Source organism: Triticum aestivum, chromosome 5B (genome assembly GCF_018294505.1).
Source record: "Triticum aestivum cultivar Chinese Spring chromosome 5B, IWGSC CS RefSeq v2.1, whole genome shotgun sequence".
Lineage (NCBI taxonomy): Eukaryota > Viridiplantae > Streptophyta > Magnoliopsida > Poales > Poaceae > Triticum > Triticum aestivum.
Window position 1 is genome coordinate 430,633,610 of NC_057807.1, and position 18,626 is coordinate 430,652,235.

The 18,626-nt window shown below is 46.2% G+C and overlaps 1 protein-coding gene, 1 long non-coding RNA gene and 1 pseudogene across 2 annotated transcripts; 2 read left to right on the forward strand and 1 right to left on the reverse strand.

Moving 5' to 3' along the window:
* Positions 1-293: 293 nt before the first annotated feature.
* Positions 294-1,330, forward strand: LOC123116316 (mavicyanin). The gene is made up of 2 exons (XM_044537291.1): positions 294-594; positions 739-1,330. Exons 1-2 carry the CDS (start codon positions 429-431, stop codon positions 1,062-1,064), a joined length of 492 nt encoding a protein of 163 aa, XP_044393226.1. The 5' UTR covers positions 294-428; the 3' UTR covers positions 1,065-1,330.
* Positions 1,331-12,414: 11,084 nt separating this feature from the next.
* On the reverse strand, positions 12,415-15,208 carry LOC123116317 (uncharacterized). Its single transcript, XR_006457027.1, has 3 exons — positions 15,069-15,208; positions 14,693-14,967; positions 12,415-12,693 (listed from the first exon to the last, which is right to left on the reverse strand). It is a non-coding gene; the product is annotated as an uncharacterized lncRNA (long non-coding RNA).
* A 2,214-nt stretch (positions 15,209-17,422) lies between these two features.
* On the forward strand, positions 17,423-18,148 carry LOC123116318 (blue copper protein-like; annotated as a pseudogene).
* Positions 18,149-18,626: the final 478 nt, after the last annotated feature.

An 18,626-nucleotide genomic window follows, 5' to 3' on the forward strand; every position in this document is an offset into this window, starting at 1 on the left:
ATTGTCTGTCCAAAAGCTCGCGGAAAATCCATACGTTTTCAACGCGAGCGGCGCAAATGGCACTCCGCGGAGATGCCGACCAGCTAGGCGCCGGCGCGGCTTTGAGTGGGGCGCACCAAAGGCATTCCTTGCACCTCCATTCCCTTCACACACCCAATGAATATTGTCGACGAGAAACCAAATCAGCAAAAAGGAAACTGTCATGGGCTACTGGAGTAGTAATTTCTTTCTGGCGGGAAACTTTTGTTAGGGGACGTGGGGATCTGATGTGTATAAATAGACCTCTCAACCTCCGGTCCGGTGTGCGACACCGCTACATCCACAGTGCTGGGGTTTGGTGACTGGTACATACTACATCCATCGTCATATATCCTTTGCCTCCTTTCCAGTGCCAACCTCTCGCTCTCGCTCCTCTGATCGTCGATCACATGGCGTCCTCCTCTGCCGCTCTCCTCGCGCTGCTCGTCGTCGTGAGCTGCGCCGGCATGGCCGCGGCCGTGTCATACACCGTCGGCGACGAGAAGGGCTGGGTGACCGGCGTCGACTACTCCGGCTGGACTAGCGGCAAGTCGTTCGCCGTCGGCGACACGCTAGGTGAGCGATCGAGCTCTTGGCCCTCCTTGGCACCACCACTTGCCAGCCATAGTCGCAAACGCCAATATGCTGCATGCGTTGTGCGTACGTGTTGAAACTTGAAACTAAAACTGTTTTCAATGCGTTTGGAATTTTGCCTTGCAGTGTTCAGCTACGTGAGCAAGGTGCACACGGTGACGGAGGTGAGCCAGGGCGGCTACACGTCCTGCTCCGGGAGCAACGCAGTGGCCAGCGACGACAGCGGCGCCACCACCGTCACGCTCGCGACCCCCGGCACGCACTACTACATCTGCAACATCCCGGGCCACTGCGCCAGCGGCATGAAGCTCGCGGTCACCGTCACCGGGGGCGGCTCGTCCACGGGAGGCTCCACCCCGTCCGGCGCCTCCGCCGGAGGCACCCTGGTCCCGGCGATGGGCGCCGTCGTCGCCGCGGCGGCGGGGGCTCTGGTCCAGGTGGCGCTGTTCTGACGGAGCGCGCCGTACGTCGGCGGGCGTGCCAGGGCAGATTCAGTGCAGGTCATCGGTCGCTTTCGAGGATTTCAGTCGTCTTAATTTGCGTTACGTTTTTTTTGGGGGCGCCGTTCTTTAACGCGCACTCGTGTCGTGTATGCACGTTGGGCTGTGTGCCTCCCGGTTTCTCGTCGTGCCTGAGCATTATGGATTGTGCGTTTTGTGACGAAATGTTTTCTTTTGATGAAGAGTTCTGCGTAATAAAAGTACTTTGTGCAAGGAAAGTCTCTTGTGGTCAAGAGATAAGAGTCGCCATCGTTATCGACAACACGAGAACTAGCATCATTGTGCTTCAACCACTTCTTTACGGCCACATGCGAACCGATTATTTAGGCTCTTATCGTCGAGGACCGATCATTGGCACACTAGGGTTTTTATTTTTCAAATCAAATGGCAAAAGATTTGCACGTTTCATTGATTAAGGATAATGGGTTTTTTAAGTACAAACAAACAATGGCCATAGCCCATACAAAGAAACATAAATGATGAAAGACTGACGTCGGTATTTTAGGACTTGGGACCGAACAGTCCCTTTTTTCACGAGATCAATAATAGTTTATTTCAAATGGACATGGCTACAATTCAACGGCAAGAATTTCTCAAGACATGTGGGTTCTCTGTCGAGCCACACAGCCGTAACCTACTCAGAAAGACTATACCTTGCCAGGCAATCTGCAACACTATTTTGATACCTATGAAGTTTCTGAGGAATAAACACCCTATCAATCATTAAGGAATTACCTAATCTCAGCAACTAAATGACCATAAACCAAGTTATCTAAGTTGTACAAGGTCGACACCTATTTTGGGATGGAGGGAGTACTAGATAAACAAGAAAGTGTAGTAGACGAATCAGACTGCACCCAGACCGGTTGCTTCGTATATTGTTGTGCAAGCGCCATACCGATCATCAAAGCATGAATCTTCGCCTCAAGAGCATCATTGCAGTAAAACAAATAACAGTATGCTCAGAAGATTGTTGTACCGTCATGTCTCCGTAGAATCATCCCAACTACCGCCATACCATCCTCCATGAAAGACCCATCCATCAAGAGTGTCGTCTGTTGCGTGGAGGCGCAGGCCACTGTGGCACCCTAGTCAGCGGTTGATGAGACGGACGATCCCCATACTCCATCACTACCATCTTCCCTTTGATCATATCTTCCATTGAAAACCTTTTATGCTAGCTGAATCGAATTCCTATAACTCACAAGAAAGTCTGCGGATACAACAATCGACGTAGCCTCCTTTCCGTGTGTTACATCGGACCGTACTTGCCATACACGCCATATTAGCATAATGATCATGCAACGTACTGAACGTCCTTTCACCATTGGATTTTGAGCATGCATCTTAAAGCATAAGACCACAACCATTCAACAAAGGAGATTGTTCGGGAAAAAGCAAAGTCGTCGCGAACGAACCGATCCGCTCTCTTCACACAACTCATCCCCTTCTCACTCATGTCGCCAACTCCCGCCTTATCCTCTTTCTTACCACCAACCACAATGGCGACCCCAATCCACCCCCTCCGTGATCCCTTTCGGTATAGGCGGGCTCGAGTGTTGGGGAACGTAGCAGAAATTCAAAATTTTCTACGCATCACCAAGATCAATCTATGGAGATTCTAGCAACAAGAGAGGGAGAGGATGAGCATCTTCATACCCTTGAAGATCGCCATGCGGAAGCGTTACAATAACGCGGATGAAGGAGTCGTACTCGTAGCAATTCAGATCGCGGTTGATTCTGATCTAAGCACCGAACAACGGCGCCTCCGCGTTCAACACACGTACAGCCCGGGGACGTCTCCTCCTTCTTGATCCAGCAAGGGGAGAGGAGAAGTTGAGGGAGAACTCCGACAGCACGACGGCGTGGTGGTGATGGAGCTCGTGGTTCTCCGGCAGGGCTTCGCCAAGCACTACGGAGGAAGAGGAGGTGTTGGAGGAGGGAGGGGCTGCGCCAGGGAAGAGGTGCGGCTGCCCTCCCACCCCTCCACTATATATAGGGGCCAGGGGAGAGGGGGAGGAGCCCTAGGGTTTCCCCTAGGGGGCGGCGGCCAAGCAGATTGGATCTCCTAGGGAAAATCCTAGGGAGACTTGCCCCCCAAGCCAAGCAGGTGGAGGATTGCCTCCCAAGCCAGGTGGAGGCGCCCCACCTCCCCAACTAACGTGGGAAGGGGTGTGGGGGCGCACCACCCCTTAGTGGGCTGGTTTTCCCCTTCCCCCTTTGGCCCATGAGGCCCTCCAACAATTGTCGGGGCTACCGAAACACCTTTCGGTCATGTTGGCCATAGCCTGGTACCCCCGGAACACTTCCGGACTCCAATACCCTTCGTCCAATATATCGATCTTCACCGCCGGACCATTCCGGAGCTCCTCGTGATGTCCGGGATCACATCCGGGACTCCGACCTACCTTCGGTAACCACATACTATTTCCCATAACAACTCTAGCGTTACCGAACCTTAAGTGTGTAGACCCTACGGGTTCGGAAACCATGCAGACATGACCGAGACGTTCTCCGGCCAATAACCAATAGCGGGATCTGGATACCCATGTTGGCTCCCACATGTTCCACGATGATCTCATCGGATGAACCACGATGTCAAGGATTCAAGCAATCCCATATACATTTCCCTTTGTCAATCGGTACGTTACTTGCCCGAGATTCGATCGTCGGTATCCCAATACCTCGTTCAATCTCGTTACCGGCAAGTCACTTTACTCGTTCCATAATGCATGATCCCGTGACTAACTACTTAGTCACATTGAGCTCATTATGATAATGCATTACCGCGTGGGCCCAGAGATACCTCTCCATCATACGAAGTGACAAATCCCAGTCTCGATTCGTGCCAACCCAACAGACACTTTCGGAGATACCTGTAGTGCACCTTTATAGCCACCCAGTTACGTTGTGACGTTTGGTACACCCAAAGCACTCCTACGGTATCAGGGAGTTACACAATCTTATGATCTAAGGAAATGATACTTGACATTAGAAAAGCTTTAGCAAACGAACTATACGATCTTGTGCTATGCTTAGGATTGGGTCTTGTCCATCACATCATTCTCCTAATGATGTGATCCCATTATCAATGTCATCCAATGTCCATGGTCAGGAAACCATGACCATCTGTTGATCAACGAGCTAGTCAACTAGAGGCTTACTAGGGAGATGTTGTGGTCTATGTATTCACACATGCATTGCGGTTTCCGGTTAATACAATTATAGCATGAACAATAGACAATTATCATGAACAAGGAAATACAATAATAACCATTTTATTATTGCCTCTAGGGCATATTTCCAACAGTCTACCACTTGCACTAGAGTCAATAATCTAGTTCACATCACTATGTGATTGTAATGAATCAACATCCATGGGGTTTGATCATATCTCGCTTGTGAGAGAGGTTATTAGTCAACGGATTTGAACCTTTCAGATCCGTGTGTGCTTTGCAAATCTCTATGTCATCTTGTAGATGCAGCTACCACGTGCTATTTGGAACTATTCCAAATAACTGCTCTACTATACGAATCCGGTTTACCACTCAGAGTCATCCGGATTAGTGTCAAAGTTTGCATCGGCGTAACCCTTTACGATGAACTCTTTTACCACCTCCATAATCGAGAAAATTCCTTAGTCCACTAGTTACTAAGGATAACCTTGACCGTTGTCCTGTGATCCATTCCTGGATCACACTTGTACCCCTTGACTGACTCATGGCAAGGCACACTTTAGGTGCGGTACACAGCATAGCATACTGTAGATCCTACGTCTAAAGCATAGGGGGCGACCTTCGTCCTTTCTCTCTTTTCTTCCATGGTCAGGTCTTGAGTATTACTCAATACTCATACCTTATAACACATCCAAGAACTCCTTCTTTGCCGATCTATTTTGAACTCCTTCAAAATCTTGTCACTGTATGTATTCATTTGAAAGTATTATTAAGCGTTTTTTATCTATCCTTATAGATCTTGACGCTCAATGTTCAAGTAGCTTAATCCAGGTTTTCCGTTGAAAAACACTTTTCAAATAACCCTATATGCTTTCCACAAATTCTACATCATTTCTGATCAACAATATGTCAACAACATATACTCATCAGAAATTCTATAGTGCTCCCACTCACTTCTTTGGAAATACAAGTTTCTCATAAACTTTGTATAAACCCAAAATCTTGATCATCTCATCAAAGCGTATATTCCAACTCCGAGATGCTTACTCCAGTCCTTAGAAGGATTGAGCTTTGCATACTTGTTAGCATCTTTTAGGATTGACAAAACCTTCTGGTTGTATCACTTACAACCTTTCCTCAAGAAAATCATCGAGGAAACAATGTTTTGACATCCTATCTGCAAGATTTCATAAATAATCCAGTAATTGCTAATATAATTCCAACATACTCTTAGCATCGCTACAAGTGAGAAAGTCTCATCGCAGTCAACTCCTTGAACTTGTCGGAAAATATCTTAATGACAAGTCGAGCTTTCTTAATGGTGATACTTACCATCATTGTCCGTCTTCCTTTAAAAATCCATCTACACCCAACAGCCTTACGACCATCAAGTGGTTCTTCCAAAGTCCATACTTTGTTTTCATACATGGATCCTCTCTCAGATTTTATGGCCTCGAGCCATTCGTCGGAATACGGGCCCACCCATCGCTTCTCCATAGCTCGTAGGTTCATTGTTGTCTAGCAACATGACCTCCAAGACAGGATTATGTACCATTCTGAAGTAGTACGTATCCTTGTCAACCTACGAGTTTTGATAGTGACTTGATCCGAAGTTTCATGATCAATATCATCAGCTTCCACTTCAATTGGTGTAGGCGCCACAGGAACAACTTCCTGTGCCCTGCTACACACTAGTTGAAGTGATGGTTCAATAACCTCATCAAGTCTCCACCATCCTCCCACTCAATTCTTTCAAGAGAAACTTTTCCTCGAGAAAGGACCCGTTTCTAGAAACAATCACTTTTGCTTCCGGATCTGAAATAGGAGGTATACCCAACTGTTTTGGGTGTCCTATGAAGATGCATTTATCCGCTTTGGGTTTGAGCTTATCAGGCTAAAACTTTTCCACATAAGTGTCGCAGCCCCAAACTTTTAAGAAATGATAGCTTAGGTTTCTCTGAACCATAGTTCATATGCTGTCATCTCAACGTAATTATGTGGTGCCCTATTTGAAGTGAATGCGGTTGTCTCTAATGCCTAACCCATAAACGATAGTGGTAATTCGATAAGAGACATCATGGTATGCACCATATCCAATAGGGTGCAGTTATGATGTTCGGACACACCATCACACTATGGTGTTCCAGGTGGTGTTAGTTGTGAAACAATTTCCACAATGTCTTAATTGTGTGCCAAACTCGTAACTCGGATATTCATCTCTACGATCATATCATAGACATTTTATCCTCTTGTCACGACGATCTTCAACTTCACTCTGAAATTAGTTGAACCTTTAAATAATTCAGACTTGTGTTTCATCAAGTAAATATACTCAGCATCTACTCAAATCATCTGTGAAGTAAGAACATAACGATATCCACTGCATGCCTCAGCACTCATTGGACTGCACACATCAAAATGTATTACTTCCAACAAGTTGCTTTCTTGTTCCATCTCACTGAAAACGAGGCCTTTCAGTCATCTTGCCCATGTGGTATGATTTGCATGTCTCAAGTGATTCAAAATCAAGTGAGTCCAAACGATCCATCTGTATGGAGTTTCTTCATGCATATATACCAATAGACATGGTTCGCATGTCTCAATCTTTTCAAAAACGAGTGAGTCCAAAGATCCATCAACATGGAGCTTCTTCATGCGTTTTATATCAATATGACTCAAATGGCAGTGCCACAAGTATGTGGTACTATCATTACTATCTTATATCTTTTGGCATGAACATGTGTATCACTACGATCGAGATTCAATAAACCATTCATTTTAGGTGCAAGACCATTGAAGGTATTATTCAAATAAACAAAGTAACCATTATTCTCCTTAAATGAATAACCGTATTGCGATAAACATAATCCAATCATGTCTATGCTCAACGCAAACACCAAATAACAATTATTTAGGTTTAACACCAATCTCGATGGTAGAGGGAGCATGCGATGCTTGATCACATCAACCTTGGAAACACTTCCAACACATATCGTCATCTCACATTTAGCTAGTCTCCATTTATTCCGCAACTTTTATTTCGAGTTACTAACACTTAGCAACCGAACCGGTATCTAATACCCTGGTGCTACTAGGAGTACTAGTAAAGTACACATTAATATAATGTATATCCAATATACTTCTGTCGACATTGCCAGCCTTCTCATCTACCAAGTATCTAGGGTAGTTCTGCTTCAGTAGCCGTTCCCTCATTCCAGAAGCACTTAGTCTCGGGTTTGGGTTCAACCTTGGGTTTCTTCACTAGAGCAGCAACTGATTTGCCATTTCATGAAGTATCCCTTCTTGCCCTTGCCCTTCTTGAAACTAGTGGTTTTACTAACCATCAAAAATTGATGCTCCTACTCAATTTCTACTTTCGCGGTGTCAAACATCGCGAATTGCTCAAGGATCATCATGTCTATCCCTGATATGTTATAGTTCATCATGAAGCTCTAATAGCTTGGTGGCAGTGACTATGGAGAACCATCACTATCTCATCTGGAAGATTAACTCCCACTCGATTCAAGTGATTGTAGTACTCAGACAATCTGAGCACATGCACAATGATTGAGCTTTTCTCACTTAGTTTGCAGGTTAAGAAACTTGTCGGAGGTATCATACCTCTTGACATGGGCACGAGTCTGAAATCCCAATTTCAGCTCTTGGAACATCTCATATGTTTTGCGACATTTTAAAAAATGTCTTCGGTGCCTCAATTCTAAATCGCTTAACATTACGCACTGAACTATCATGTAGTCATCAAAACGTTTATGTCAGATGTTCGCAACATCCACAAACGACGCTCGAGGTTCAGCACACCGAGCGGTGCATTAAGGACATAAGCCTTCTGTGCAGAAACGAGGACAATCCTCAGTATACGAACCCAGTCCGCATAATTGCTACTGTCAACTTTCAACTAAAATTTTCTCTAGGAACATATCTTAAACAGTAGAACTAAAGCGTAAGTTATGACATAATTTGCAAAGACCTTTTGACTATGTTCATGATAATTAAGTTCATCTGGTTATTTAATGAACTCCCACTTAGATAGACATCCCTCTAGTCATCTAAGTGATACATGATCCGAGTCAACTAGGTCGTGTCCGATCATCACGTGAGACGGACTAGTCATCATCGGTGAACATCTTCATGTTGATCGTATCTACTATACGACTCATGTTCGACCTTTCGGTCTCTTGTGTTCCGAGGCCATGTCTGTACATGCTAGGCTCGTCAAGTCAACCTAAGTGTTTCGCGTATGTAATTCTGGCTTACACCCGTTGTATGTGAACGTTAGAATCTATCACACCCAATCATCACGTGGTGCTTCGAAACAACGAACTTTCGCAGCGGTGCATAGTTAGGGGGAACACTTTCTTAAAATTTTATGAGGGATCATCTTATTTATGCTACCATCGTTCTAAGAAAATAAGATGTAAACATGACAAACATCACATGCAAATCATAAAGTGACATGATATGGCCAATATCATCTTGCGCCTTTGATCTCCATCTTGAGGCACGGCATGATCACCTTCGTCACCGGCATAACACCATGATATCCATCATCATGATCTCCATCATCGTGTCTTCATGAAGTTGTCTCACCAACTATTACTTCTACTACTATGGCTAACGGTTTAGCAATAAAGTAAAGTAATTACATGGCGTTATTTAATGACACGCAGGTCATACAATAAATTAAGACAACTCCTATGGCTCCTGCCGGTTGTCATACTCATCGACATGCAAGTCGTGATTCCTATTACAAGAACATGATCAATCTCATACATCACATATCATTCATCACATTCTTTTTGGACATATCACATCACATAGCATATCCTGCAAAAACAAGTTAGGCGTCCTCTAATTGTTGTTTCATGTTTTATGTGGCTGCTATGGGTTTCTAGCAGAACGTTTCGTACCTACGCAAAAGCCATAACGGTAATATGCCAATTGCTATTTACCCTTCATAAGGACCCTTTTCATCGAATCCGATCCGACTAAAGTGGGAGAGACTGGCACCCGCTAGCCACCTTTATGCAACAAGTGCATGTCAGTCGGTGGAACCTGTCTCACATAAGTGTACATGTAAGGTCGGTCCGGGCCGCTTCATCCCACAATACCGTCGAAACAAGATAGGACTAGTAACGATAAGCATATTGAACAAAACCAACGCCCACAACTACTTGTGTTCTACTCGTGCATAGAATCTACGCAATAAACCTAGCTCATGATGCCACTGTTGGGGAACGTAGCAGAAATTCAAAATTTTCTATCCATCACCAAGATCAATCTATGGAGATTCTAGCAACAAGAGAGGGAGAGGATGAGCATCTTCATACCCTTGAAGATCGCGATGCGGAAGCGTTACAAGAACGCGGATGAAGGAGTCGTACTCGTAGCGATTCAGATCGTGGTTGATTCCGATCTAAGCACCGAACAACGGCGCCTCCGCATTCAACACACGTACAGCCCGGGGACGTCTCCTCCTTCTTGATCCAGCAAGGGGAGAGGAGAAGTTGAGGGAGAACTTCGACAGCACGACGGCATGGTGGTGATGGAGCTCGTGGTTCTCCGGCAGGGCTTCGCCAAGCACTATGGAGGAAGAGGAGGTGTTGGAGGAGGGAGGGGCTGCGCCAGGGAAGAGGTGCGGCTGCCCTCCCACCCCTCCACTATATATAGGGGCAAGGGGAGAGGGGGAGGCGCCCTAGGGTTTCCCCTAGGGGCGGCGGCCAAGCAGATTGGATCTCCCTAGGGAAAATCCTAGGGAGACTTGCCCCCCAAGCCAAGCAGGTGGAGGATTGCCTCCCAAGCCAGGTGGAGGCGCCCCACCTCCCCAACTAACATGGGAAAGGGTGTGGGGGGGCGCACCACCCCTTAGTGGGCTGGTTTTCCCCTTTCCCCTTTGGCCCATGAGGCCCTCCAACACTTGCCGGGCCTCCTGAAACACCTTTTGGTCATGCTGGCCATAGCCTGGTCTCCGAACTACCTTCGGTAACCACATACTATTTCCCATAACAACTCTAGCGTCACTGAACCTTAAGTGTCTAGACCCTACGGGTTCGAGAACCATGCAGACATGACCGAGATGTTCTCCAGCCAATAACCAACAGCGGGATCTGGATACCCATGTTGGCTCCCACATGTTCCACGATGATCTCATCGGATGAACCACGATGTCAAGGATTCAAGCAATCACGTATACATTTCCCTTTGTCAATCGGTACGTTACTTGCCCGAGATTCGATCGTGGGTATCCCAATACCTCGTTCAATCTCGTTACCGGCAAGTCACTTTACTCGTTCCGTAATGCATGATCCTGTGACTAACTACTTAGTCACATTGAGCTCATTATGATGATGCATTACCGAGTGGGCCCAGAGATACCTCTCCGTCATACGGAGTGACAAATCCCAGTCTCGATTCGTGCCAACCCAACAGACACTTTCAGAGATACCTGTAGTGCACCTTTATAGCCACCCAGTTACGTTGTGACGTTTGGTACACCCAAAGCACTCCTACGGTATCAAGGAGTTACACAATCTCATGGTCTAAGGAAATGATACTTGACATTAGAAAAGCTTTAGCAAACGAACTATATGATCTTGTGCTATGCTTGGGATTGGGTCTTGTCCATCATATCATTCTCCTAATGATGTGATCCCATTATCAACGACATCCAGTGTCCATGGTCAGGAAACCATGACCATCTGTTGATCAACGAGCTAGTCAACTAGAGGCTTACTAGGGAGATGTTGTGGTCTATGTATTCACACATGCATTGCGGTTTCCGGTCAATACAATTATAGCATGAACAATAGACAATTATCATGAACAAGGAAATACAATAATAACCATTTTATTATTGCCTCTAGGGCATATTTCCAACATCGAGGTGGTCACAGTGCAGAGGCGGAGCGCGGCAGCGGAGGTCAAGCACCGGAGCCGACGCCGACGCGACGGTGTTCGAGGAGGTCCGGGCTCGGAAGGGGGAGGTGCAGCGACGAGTCGGTCCCCGAGGAGGTGGGGCCTGAAGGGGGAGGAGATGCGGCGAGGAGGATGCTGATGGGCTGCTACTCGAGGAGGCGGGGCGCAGAAGGGGAGGAGTTGCGGCGGAGCCAACGTTGCACTGTGTGTAGCCTATGCCTGGGTTGCCTCTTGACCTCTTGTTCCTCCTGTCGACGCATTGTGCGCCTAGCCTCCACGCCTGTATTGCCATTGTCGTACTTCCCATGCTCCCTTTACAATTTTCCAGGACTTCTGTAAAAAAATTGCCATGTATGTTAATTTCTACCATTCCATCAAGTGTGCCATGCTTGCATTTTTATTCAGATAGGAAGATTGCCATGATTTTTAGGAAACAAAACTAATAGGTTAGTTATTTTTTTTTTTGCCATGTCTCAACATTTGTAGCCATGGCAAATTTTATCACAACTTTACATTTTTAGGGGAAAACATGATTGTTCATATAATTGCCGTGACTGTTTATGACAAAAATAATTCAGTTCGGGGACTTGTGGATGGCCACTTGTAAGATGCAGCTCAGGGACTTCCTCTTGTCGAACCACATACAGAGATGACCCGGACATTCGATATAACACCTTCTGGGCACCAGGGCAGTGCTCACCTTCCTTTCCATGGTTCCTTCCTCTATAGTTCACTTGAGTGAAACCGTACACTATTAGAAAAACCCCTACTAATGGCGCACCTAATATGGCCATTAATGGCGCATCAGGGGTGCGCCATTACTAGCACGCCATTAGTAATTTTTACTAATGGCGCACCACTGGTGCGCCATTAGTATGCCTCCCAGGGGCCATGTATACCCAGGTGCTTTGGCATACTAATGGCGCACTACAACGGGATGCGTCATTAGTAACCGCGGCATACTAATGGCGCACTGTCCTGTGATGCGCCATTAGTATGCTTTGTCATACTAATGGCGCACTGTCATGTGATGCGCCATTAGTATGAATATTAGGTTTTTTTATTTTTTATTTTCTGTTTTTTGCACAGGTTACAAAATGTATAATTTGACAAAATATAGACAACACACATCAACAACAGATTCATCGAATACAATAGAAGATTAGTCTTTGAATACAATTCATCATATTAGTCTCCGAATACAATTCATCATATTAGTCTCCGAATTGAAAAGACCGAACAAAGATAGAACATTATATTACAAGTCTCGAGACCGCGAGTAGCGAGTTTGTCTTCACATTACAAGTCGATATCGATCATCTAAACTACCATCACATAGAAGAGAGATGCGGTCATCACGATGAGCATCATCACGATGAAACTCGTCTTCATCCGGTTCCTCCAACGCTCCCTCCCCTCTCCCGCTAGATAGCGGGCGTATCTAGATTCGGCCTCGTCCCTAGTGGTGTACCCTGCTTCAACACATTGGAAACTGAGTTCTGACTGCTACAAATTCAGTTTTCAGATACCAGCAATCAGGAGCCTACATGGTACCATTTTGTTATCCTAGCAAGAACAGCATGAGCCAAACAAGTAAATGGAAAACATGTTTCCTCAACAAGCAAAAAGGGAAAATGCAATTTATGGCACATAGATGTTGATCCACTGACATTCATAAATTTCAGAAGAGAAAACAGCAGGCATTGCCCATGCAGTATTTACTGCTAACCAGGGAGAAGAGGTTCTTATTTTCACTCCCAACAACAAGCAGGAAAACGTCTACATCGATGCACTCGGACGAAGAAAGTGCAGCATACATATAGTTCATAACAGAGTGCACTGTGTGCAGAAACAGGAAGCTAACATAAGATTTGTCTTCTAAGAAAAAACCTAGCATAAGATTTCTTCTCAAAAAAAATATCTTCTCAAAAAAAAAGAAGCTAGCATAAGATTTCTCTTCTGAGAAAACAACTAGCATAAGATTGTGGGAAAAAAAAGCTAGGACTGCATACCCCTAAAATAAACTAGGACCGCATGGCCACTATCCACTTAAACCCCGATGAGCTAATTTCACCACAAGTAAGCTAACCATCCGAGCGCTCGGTTTGCTCAAGGAAGAATATTTGGAACTTCAGCGGTCATTATTCAAGAGATGAAAAGAAGGATGCAACATTTTTTGCATCAATGGAGGTTGTCCATGAGAAGACAAGTATACCAATAACATACTGATGACATGATCACATAGTATTACCAATACCATTTATATCCTAACAATATTTTCTCATCTTTTTGGCATCCTTCTTAACAATAACAATGTCCATGGTTAGAAAAACAAAACCATAAAACTCTACGTGAACTAGTCTAGAGGCATGACTGGAGATATGATTGGTGTTTATCTTTCCACACATGCAAACGGGTCTCTGAATCTAACATTCAAGAACCATTGCAATTATAGCACTAAAACAAACTTAATTCTGAACCATTGCAATTATAGCACTAACACATGCAAACGGGTCTCTGAATCTAACATTCAACTAACCTAGCACATGACCAGATCGGGCCCAGGTGATGAGCGGTAGTGGGGCACATAAGCATCAGACCGGCCACGAAACCCCGGCATCAAAACAGGGGTGGCCATCACGAAATCAAAAACCTTCATATAACTTCACACAAGTGTCCCACGCCATAAATCTTAGGGAAGCATGGCTAACAGATGTTAGCAAAGCAATATAATCCCAATAGTCTGCATTACGTAATAATACGACTAATATTCAGATTTCAGATCACCTCTAGAAATTATTATGCCTTGTGCGATGTTGCCGAGAAACATGCACAAATCAAAATCCAAAGCAAAGAAATTATCTCCATAATTGTTCTAATCAATCAAAAATTAGGTGGTACAAACTCTAGTGAGGCGATAATAATTACTCCCGCAAATTAGACTACTAGTCTGTACTAGCTAGTTTGTTGGCAGAGTACATTTTTCGGTAAATTAGTTCTTCCACCTCTGTAGCATGGGAAACTTAGCGTGAACAGATGGGCCCCAGGTGATGTCAGTGTGACAAAAACAAAAGATTATGCAGTAACTCAGCATGACAACCCAAGCCCATACACCCAACAAATCACACCCTTAGTGTGCAAAGCATTAACAAGGATTCTATTATGAGCTCTCCCTTAATTCCCAACAATCACAATCAACAAAGCCTTATCCTAGTGATTGAACTACAACGTTGCAGACTGTTGGCGTAAGATCTGCAGAGTGCTACAGATATCTGAAATCGGTATCTTTCTTCAGAATTCCATGGTATTGCTATCGAATCATCCTTTGATGACCTGATTTGGTAGTGACATGTGGAATAAAAATCCATGAGCAGAACACAAAAAAAGTTTCCATCTCTAACATGAACATGGAAGAAAGATTAGCCAAGAACGAATGAAACCTCATAGAGAGGAGTTAGCCAGTTAGGTTACCTCCGGCAGCTAGAAACGAAGGCGGCGACAGTCGGTGCAGTCAACCACAAGCCAGATCTGTGGTGGAAGTGGCGAATCCATTTTGAATCCGTGGCGGTAGGGCTGTATAGGAGGATAGGGGCGGAGCTGCTGGAGGCAAACGCCTCCCTTCACGACACTGGACATCGCCGCCTGTCCCGCCACTACTCCAGTCGCCGACCACCGTCGAGGCTACGCCGCTACGGGCGTGTGGAGGAGAACCGGCCCAAGGGGGGAAATTTGAGGTGGCTGGCGACCTGTGGAGGGAGGAGGACAGGGCAGGGCAGGGGAGCTGTTAGCCCGGCGTAGACAGGGAGGAGAGGCGCAACGGCGACCGGGGAGAGAAACTAGGGACGACCTTGCGGGCTTGTGTGTGCGAGAGCACAGGAGCGACACACGGGAACAAACTGGCTATCGAGGGCGGCGGGGCGACGGTGGTGTCGGGGCGGCGTCGAGGGCAGCGGGGCGACGGTGGTGTCGGGGCGGCGCTGGGGCGGCGGGGCGACGGTGGTGTCGGGGCGGGGCGACGGTGGCGTCGGGAGAGAGAGGGGATCGCGGGGAAGTAGGGGCGCACTCCGCCACGGTGCGCTATTAGTAGTTTTGCAAAAAAAACATACTAATGGCGCACTCCGCCACAGTGCGCCATTACTAGTTTAAACTAGTAATGGCGCACCGCGCGTGAGTGCGCCATTAGTAGTTTTGCAAAAAAAAAAATAATAAAAAAATTAATATTAGCGGCGCGCTTTCTGGCTAGTGCGCCATTACTAGTTACAACTAGTAATGGCGCACTACCTGTGGATGCGCCATTAGTATGTTTGGACAGGCGCACTAATTCAAAAAAAATGATACTAATGGCGCACCGTGGGCCAGGTGCGTCATTACTAGTTTCAACACTAATGGCGCACCACTTGGCTGGTGCGCCATTAGTGTTAATACCATCTATAGCCCTTTTTCTAGTAGTGGTAGCGAGCTTTCCTCCAAATCAACCAAACCCCAACCAGGAATTACGCGAGATCAAGCCCAAAAGCGATCAAAAACTGTGATGGTGGATGTTACCACGATCGAAAGATTTTGAGTAGTGCGCTCGGATCGAGCAAGCTCTAAATACTAACCGTGATGCCCCAAGAATAACACAACACAAATCAGTAACTATTTCATACATTCATACAAGGTTTTAGAGAGAGATTTGGGTAGAACACAACAACAATAATGGGTTATGAACAAATAGATACACGAGAGGGAAAAGGCATCAACGGATCTCATTCTTCGCTGCTTCGTCGGTGCTTTGATATTGTGTCTTATAGGTGCTGCTGCACGTAGTTATAGTTGGGCCAAGCCCAAACATTGTGTAGCAATCCAAGTTACAACCCAAGGGGTACTGGCATGACAGGACTCCTTACGATGCTCCAGGTGGGATGGAGTCGCATGAGCTATATATTGCCTACTATAAGACAGTACTATGTCTCGCACAAGGTGAGAGACAGATGGGCTAGCGCAATACGGGTCATGGGGGAGCGGTTTTTAGGGAAGCTTCTATGACGGTATTCGCGTGCTTTTTTATGTGTTCTCTATGGTTTGTTGCGGTTTTCAGTTTTCTGTGTTTCTTTATCGAGTTTCCTTTTCCCCTTTTTTCATGTGTATCTTTACCGGTTTTCTTTGGGGTTTTTCTTTTTATTCTTTTATATGCATCTCAACCTCTTTCAGTACATGTTTTACATTTTCATATACACCCGTAACATTTTTTCATATATGTTGAAATGTTTTCAACTACACATGAACATTTTTTAATTACATGCACATTTTTACAATGTATTTATTTTTTAAATGTTGCAAACATATTTGAAATGCGTGAACACTTTTTAAATGTCATGAATTTTTTGAATGGTACGAATTTTTTTCTTATATTGAATATTTTTTTAAATTTCACATCATCATATTGAACATCTAAGATTTTGTAAATGTCATGTACATTTTTTTAACTGTACAATACATTGTGTTAAGCTTACGCAACATTATTTTGCATTGTATAAACATTTTTCTGAAATAGCTATATTTGACTTTGTTTTAAAATAATAGAAAAGACGAGCAAACTAACGTTCATAGCAACTAACGGGCCCCAGTAGCGCGTCGCGTAAAGGCGAGGAGATGCTCGCCCTCGCCGCTGGCGAGCTATAGACGCGCCGGGGTGGAGTGGGCACATCGATTATTTTGGCATAATCACGATCGAGTTATTTTATCATCGGCCCCACTATCACCAGTCTATCATATCACCAGCTCCTCCTCTTACGCTTCGAGTGCCCTCGACGTGTCGATCCGTGAGTAGCTCCTAGAAGACGTGGATGCTCCGCATCGGATCGCCCAAAGGCATTTCCATATGTGTGTAGTGCGGTTACCAGCGCGCGGCACACAAACACAGCACGGGCAGAGATGATAGGCTATAGCGCTGTAGACGAAGCTTCGTCTCCCATCTGATTGGATCACTGGAAGCCTTGTGTCGCACCAAAGCCATTCCAGTCCCATTCCATTCACACCCCACGCCCACGCCGGTTCTGAAAAGCGGAGATTTGGCAGAAGTTCGGTTCTCAAATGAAAAATCTGTGACAAGTGTGTATAAATAGACCGTAGCTCCGACCTGCTGTCGAGTGTGCAACGACAACGAGTCAGCAACAGTGTGATCCTCGCTTATCCACTCGTCAAGGGTTTCAGTCGACCATGGCGTCTTTTTCTGCCGCCCTCGTCGCGCTGCTGCTCGCCAGCTGCGTCGTGGCGGCCGCGGCCACGACGTTCGACGTCGGCGACGGGCACGGCTGGCAGACCGGCGTCGACTACACGGCCTGGACGTCCGTAGTCGACTACACGGCCTGGACGGCCTACACGCTAGTCTAGGTGAGTTGGCACGTACGTAGTACGTCAGTTAGGCACGTACATGTTGGTGATCTACTTCATGTGCAGTGTTCAACTACACGAGGAAGGCGCACACGGTGACGGAGGTGAACGACAGCGACTACAGCGCCTGCTCGGGCGCCAACTCCCTGAGCAACGACGACAGCGGCGCCACCACCGTCACGCTCAAGATGGCCGGCGTGCACTACTTCATCTGCGACATCCCGGGCCACTGCCCCAGCGGCATGAAGCTCACCGTCACCGTCACGGTCGCGGGAGGCTCGACGGCGGGAGGCACCGTCCCTACGGGCGCCTCCGGTGTATCCCGCGGACCGGCGATGAGCGCCGTTGTCGCCGCTGCTGAGGGGGCTCTGGTCGCGCTTGCGCTCTTCTCATGAAACCCGTCGTCGACGTTGGTGAGTAGTATGATCAGGCTAGAAACGGACAGACCGTGCAGTTTGATTCGTGTGTACGAACAATAAGTTCACTTGTTTTTTTGCTACGTTCACCGTGCACGCTCATGTACTTACGTGATATATGTTCGTTGGTTTGCGATGTGGCCTGTGTGTGCCGCGGGAGTGTCTTCTTGATGCCTGAGAGCATCCAAGGCCGGACTTTGCAAATTCGAACCTTAAAACGTCCGCAGAAGCGTCCGGGCGTGTCTTCGGACACTGACCGAGTGTTTCCTAAAATTCGTGTCTTTACACCCACGTATCTCATATTCGGCACTCTATATCCATACAAATTCATGAAACTTGTACGTAGATCACCAAACGATCAAAATGAACAGGAAACAAACATATAAACCTACCAAACGGGCATAATTCACATAAGCATCACCAAAAGATCAACAAACGGGCATAGTTCATACAGTTCAACGATCCGTCACATTGTAACTACATACTAGAACTAGATTATATAAAAGGAGGGGGCGAGCTTCACCACTTCCTCGCCGACCCTTTGCCCTTCCGGTCGTCGGCGCTGCTGTAGGCGTCCGCAGCAGCAGGTAGGTCGACGTCGGAGGAGGAGGAAT